Below are 6,102 nucleotides of genomic sequence, written 5' to 3'. Positions count from 1 at the left end.
TGCAGGACCTTGCGGGGGGCGGCGCTCCCTGGAGCCCGACCCAGGCGGGCGCGGGGAGGCGCAGGGCGCCCGGCATTTTCAAGGCCGGCGGGCCCGGGAGACGCTGGGGCGGGCTGGATGGCCGGAGACTGCACCGGCGCTCGAGCAGGAAGGACCCGCTGGAGCCTCAGAGACCCCGGGAGGGCTCCTGGCGGAGATCCGCTCCGGGGAAGGTTCCGCGGCCACGCGGCGAAGAGCACGTGAGTCGCGCAGCTTCCTTATAAAAACCCCCCTTTGCTGCGCGTGGAGAGCGAGAGAAGCCGCAGGACAGGGCGGCGGGGACAGTCCCTCCGAGACGCCCGCAGCGGCCCCGCGATTTGCTGCTCGGACCGTGGGGACCCGGCTCGGTGCGTGTGTCTAACTTCGAGGCCGCCTTCCCGGCTCTTCGGCGAAGGCGCGCAGACGCCGGCGCGCGTGCGTTCCCGAAAAGGCTCGGGGCGTCTGTGACCTTTAGGAGAGGCGGCGGAGCGGGAGGAATCTCGGGCTAATTTCTTCTCTGTCCTCCGCCCTTCGAGGAGGCAGCCGCGAGCGCCCGGGATCGACCGCGGCGAAGCCCGGCAAGCCCCAGGGCAGTCCGAGGCCCCCGCCGCCCTCTAAGTCGCGAGAGGCGGCTTCCGACAAACTCGGGACGCCTTTCGCAGACAAAGTTTCGTCCGCTCCCCGCGCCCACTCGGCCCCGCCTCCCCCGCAGCCCCCTCCTTCCGCGGCGGGCGCGGGCGGGGACATGGCCGCGGACTCGGCGACAGGCGCGGGCGCTTCCCGGCGCAAAGAGGCGCCGCGCGCGTAGCCGGCGACACACTGACCTCCGGCTCCGGCCGACCGCTTCGCCGAAGTCCGGCAGCGGGCGAAGGCGGACGCCCAGAGGGGCCGGCGGCGGCGACCCAGGCCCGCGGGGCTGTATGGCCGCGGTCCCCCGGCCGGCGGTGTGCGCCACGGAGCTCGCCGGCCGCGCCTCGGGCTCGGAGCGGCTCTGAGCCGCGCCGGCTGCGGGCGCCGACCTCGCTGTGCCGCGGGGCCGTGGGCAGCAACCCGAGGAGCGGAAGGCGGCGGCTCTTCCTCCGAAGGGCAATGTGGCCGGCCGGTGCGGGCACCAAGCCGCCCTGCCCGCGGGACTCTGCGCTCCGGCGGGCGGCTTTCTCCGGGAACCTGACAGCCCTGCCTTCTCACCTTGTCCCCGCCGGCCGCAGCGTCCGGGTTTTCATCAGCGCCAACCCTGAAGGTAAGTCTCTCGCTGGGGTTTTCTGTCCTTCTGTCCGGCCGCGCGGCCGGATGGCACAGAGTTGCCGCAGCAGAGCCCGCGGCACCGTGCGTCTCCCGCGCTCCCTTTCTCCGGCTGAAGCCTTGGCTGCCCTGAGCGCGTGGGAATTTCATTTGAATCACTTTTACTCGTCCCGCTCATCCCATCCCCTGTGCCCGCTGACTTCCCCCAGGACACCATCTCACCCTCCGGGTCGAGCTAAGAAACATCTCGGGCATTAGTGGATGCTCCTGAAGGGCCAGCTGGCCGCCGCCACCCCTTTCCTGTAGCGGCTTCTTCACGGTTATCGCAGACGTCAGAAGTAACTCTCCGCGGTAGATTTCCGAATAGGGGCATCGGCCTTGGCTACTTGTTAGGGCCAAGACGAAGTGTTCCCCAAGACTCGCCTTTTGAGGGGTGCGATGGTACCCTTTTTGCTTTGGGGGGGGGCCGAGGAGACTGTGAACTGAAGGCCCGCGAGGGTAGAGAAGAAACGTGCCGTGGGGTCCTGAGATCCGCTGGCGCTCAGCCAGGAGCAGGTTTCGTGGTGGAGCGTCTAGGTGAGCCCATCTCAGCGGTTGGGTCCCGGGTTCGATCTCCCAGGACCAGAACCTGGCTGCCTCAGTCGTGCACCTGCTTAAGTCCGGGCACCTGGTCGGCGCTAACTGAAAACTTGTTGATTTGTTACATTCAAAATTACGGCGGCCGAGCGCTGGGTGGTTAATCCCCTGCTCATCACTGCGTTTAATGATCAGTCCTGAATGTTAACTTTCATTCCCAGTAAGTGAAGATAAAGTAGAATGCATTTGACATGAGCTGGATAAAACTGCAGGAATTGCGTTTTTTTTTCAGAACAGGAAATGTTCAACAGTTTGCTGCGTTTTTAGGAGCCTGAAATAGACACGAGAGATCCGAAATGCACTTTTTTTTTTTTTTTTTTTTTTTGCACTCTTAACAAGAGTGGGGTCTGACTAAAAGGAAAAGGAAAAAATAAAGTTGACAATCATTAGAGGGAACCATTGCAAACCCAGGGCTCTGCTTGCTTGTTAGAGCATGCAGAGAGGGCCAACAGCAACAAAAATTTCTAAAAAGCATGGTTTCAAAACAAATGTTTTTTAAAGCACTAGCAGAAACTAATTCTAATTAGTCTTCAAAGGACCGTACTTTTTAGGGAGGGGCACCGGCTGACCTTTTATCAGTTTACAATTCACTTTCCCAGGATTTAATAAGCAGGTGGGGGGAGGGGGCGTAGAAAGGTATGGTACACTCTAAAACTCCTTTTATCTCAAATGTCTCCCGGGATTTTTACTTTAATCTGGATAGAGAAATCCATGGAGATAGCCTGTTGAAGGATAAAGAAAATCTGCAGCTTAAGTTTCCATTGTTTTCAAAAATATTGCTAACACATTTTTAAAAGGAGAGAATTGTTTTATAAAACGGTTAGTCTTATTTTTTTCGGTTCTTCTGAGTTTGAGAAAATAATCTTACCAAAGTACTTAAATCCACTGATGTAGAACAAGCGAAATTAATGTTTTTCTTTTGATAAGTTGCTTCTAAAATACAGTAGAAAGTGCTAATATGATCAATAGTTATTTTTTGTGAAATTTGTAATTTCTAGAATAAAAAAGCAATGATAATTTAAATAGAGTCAGCTAAATATTGAATTAGTCCTTTAGATTAATGTCATCTTTCTTAAGCCTGTTCACATGATCTTTCAAATTCCCTAGTTTCTTGAAAGAAAAGCTTTAGCATATATTAATCTTAGAGAAGCAAACAGGAGAGAGTTGCTGATCATGCCTTCTGGTCGCCTTTGGAGCTGGGCAGCTCACACATTCATCTTAAAAGATCAGAAATGAGAGGCTTACCTGAGAAGTTTCAGTAGGGGCAGGACCTCAAATTGTATCCAAATTGGAGAGCGGAGGGCGTGTTGAATAGAAAAGACAGAGATGGGTATTTTTTAGAGCCTGAATGTGAAGACTTGCAGTCTTGGTAAATGCTCTGTCAGAGGCAGCATTTTACCAGGAGACCTTTATGGATACAGTTCAGGAAGCAAATGGTGTGTGTTGGTACAATCCAATATTAGATTCTTGGCCAATATTCAAGAGCCTCTCCACTGTCAAATTAAGACAAAGAACATTATCTCATGCTTTCCTTTACAACTAGAAATCCAATTTATGCTCTAAATAAAAACTGCTTTGTGTTGAACTCATAGCAATATTTTTAAGAACCCAGCCAGGGTCTCTCTCACAGAGATGGTTGTTTCAATAGGCACTGCTTTACCAAGGTTGTGTGGAATTTCCCGTCAGTAATAAGGTAGATAAATGTTTTTAGAATGGAAAACTTAACTTTGCCATACATTAGCTGGTTCAGTATTTTAATTATGATCTACATCCTCAACTCCAGTGATGATGGTGGACCAGAGAGCATCCTCCTATTTTACAGATGAGAAAACTGAGGCTACACCAGGTTAAGCTAGTTGCCTGAAGGCACACAGGAGAATGAAGCAAAGTAGAGCCTGCAGGGGACTCAAAACATCTCTCTTGGAACTCTTCCAATCAGGCTAGGTCCATGCTAGCTTTCTGTGAAATATCTTACATCCATATAGACAAAATAAGACCCATATAGTGGCTAAGTGCTGTCCTTATTCTTGAAGCCTGACAGCCAGGAGAAGCTGAGTACTAGGAAGGAAACATGGCTGTCGTGACCCACCTCACCTCCACCAAGAGATACCTTAGGGCAGCGGTTCTCAACCTGTGGGTCGCGACCCCGGTGGGGTCGCCTAAAGCCATCGGAAAATACATAATGCGTATCAGGTATTTACATTCCGAATCATAACTGTAGCAAAATTACAGTTTTGAAGTAGCCACCCAAATTATTTTTTGGTTTGGGGTCACCACAACGTGAGGAACTGTATTGCGGGGTCACGGCATTAGAAAGGTTGAGAATCACTGTCTTAGGGCTATTCAAGAAAATTTCAGAATTCAGAACCACTCATGGGCATGGTTCTATCCAGAAAGTTATCTATATCAGACCAGTCCCTACCAATGAGAGAAGTGTGGGCGAGACAGTAGCATAGCCCATAGCCCCAGCTTCATGGATCTTCCACTGTGATTAGCCTGCATTTTTCGTGACTGTACAGAGGAGAGGAGCCTACACAATTACCTTCCTGTCAATGGAATTTGAGGGGGCCTGGTAAATAATATCCCTCTCCCCATCTCAAGTTTTAACCAGTTTAGAATAAGGTAATGTTTTAGCTCAGGCTGCTATAACAAAATGCCATAGATGGAGCAGCTTTAACAACACTTATTTCTCACAGTTCTGGAAGCTGGGAAGTCCAAGATCAAGGTGCTGGCAGATTCCGTACCTGACCAGGGTCTCCTTCCTGGTTGTCAGACGGTCATCTTCTCATTGAGTGTCAGGTGACAGAGGAAGTGAAGGAGCTCTGGTTTTTCTTCCTTTTTTCTTTTCTTTTGAGGATTCTAACCCTCTAATGGCGACCTCACCCTCATGACTTCATCTTAAACCTAATTACCTCCCGAAGACCCCCCCTCCAAATATCATTACATTGGGGATTAGGGCTTCAACATAAGAATTTAGGGGATACAAATAACATTCTTTCCCTGCCCCCCAAAATTCCTGTCCTTCTCACGTCAAAATATATTTATTCCATCCTAACAGCTCCAAAAGACTTGACTTATTCCAGCATCAGCTCTAAAATTGAAAGTGCAAAGTGTTATCTAAATATCATCTAAATTGGATATGGGTGAGACCCCAGATGTGATTTGTCCTGAGACAGAATTCCTCTCCATCTGTGAACATGTGAAACCAGATAAGTTATGTGCTTTCCAAAATATAATTGTAGGACAGGCATGGGATAGACATTCTCATTCCAGAAGGGAGAAATCAACAGAAAGGAAGGATGGAGGGCCCAAGGAAATCCCAAACCTAACTAGGCAGACTCCATTAGATCTCAAGGCTCTAGAATAATCCTAGTTGCTTTGATGCTCCTTTTTGGGACCCACTGGGGGCAATTTAATTTTTGTTGTTCTGTGAGGAGGGAATCACCTAGCAAGGTTGCAGGGGACTCTGCTCCCAAGGTGATGGTAAGAGGACATCCGTCTTGTTGAAACCCGGGCAATGTCCTCCCACACTTCTAAAACCAAGGGGGCAGCCTTGATGATCTCTGCATCTCCTTTTGAGGTCATTCTTGAACAATCATGAACATTCACAGCTGAGTAGTCCTGTATTCTAGTCCCATGCAATCTAAGAAGTCGGACAGACTTCTTCCATTTCATCCTGCCTCTGTCTCCTTCGGTTCCAGCTGCCCATACTTCTGTTGGGGTAGTCCATGGTTCACACCTGTCCTAATTTCCTTTTTAGTGGTGGTTCAGCTGTGCTCTTAGTGTTCTCTTCAGAACAAGCTTTCTCACTTTGTGCAATATGGATAAGCTGAGAATTTTATAGACCTTCAGGTTCTGGTTTCCTTTGCCTAAGGATACCTTCCTCGATGCACCATTCTCCTTAAGCGGTCGGGAGGATCTGAAGCACTCCTTCGAGGGTTTCTTAGAAATCTCAACTGAATACCCAGTTCTGTTGCTCACACGTTCTGCCTTCCACAACACACAGAAACACAATTCAGCCAAATTCTTTGCTGCTCTGTGACAACAATGGCCATTTCTCCGTTGTCTGATAACACGTTTCTCATTTTTGCTTGAGAACATGCCAGAATGACCTTCACCCTCCACAGTCTGCTCCTGATTATCTGTGGATTTTTTAAGAAAGATACTTCTACCGCAGCTCTGCCCTCGTTCTTCCGAACCCCTCAC

General features: G+C 50.3%; 1 protein-coding gene across 1 annotated transcript in view; it reads left to right on the top strand.

Moving 5' to 3' along the window:
* The first annotated feature begins 349 nt into the window (after positions 1-349).
* NWD2 (NACHT and WD repeat domain containing 2) overlaps positions 350-6,102 on the top strand; it is a 193,156-nt gene continuing 187,403 nt past the window's right edge. Inside the window, exon 1 of the mRNA XM_066232506.1 lies at positions 350-1,258. Coding sequence (XP_066088603.1) covers positions 1,108-1,258 — 151 coding nt within the window. The 5' untranslated portion in view covers positions 350-1,107. The remainder of the gene's footprint in view (positions 1,259-6,102) is intronic.

Source organism: Saccopteryx bilineata, chromosome 5, assembly GCF_036850765.1.
Source record: "Saccopteryx bilineata isolate mSacBil1 chromosome 5, mSacBil1_pri_phased_curated, whole genome shotgun sequence".
Taxonomy (NCBI): Eukaryota; Metazoa; Chordata; class Mammalia; order Chiroptera; family Emballonuridae; genus Saccopteryx; species Saccopteryx bilineata.
The sequence above is the reverse complement of the archived record's forward strand: the minus strand, read 5'-3'. Positions and strand labels throughout refer to the sequence as shown.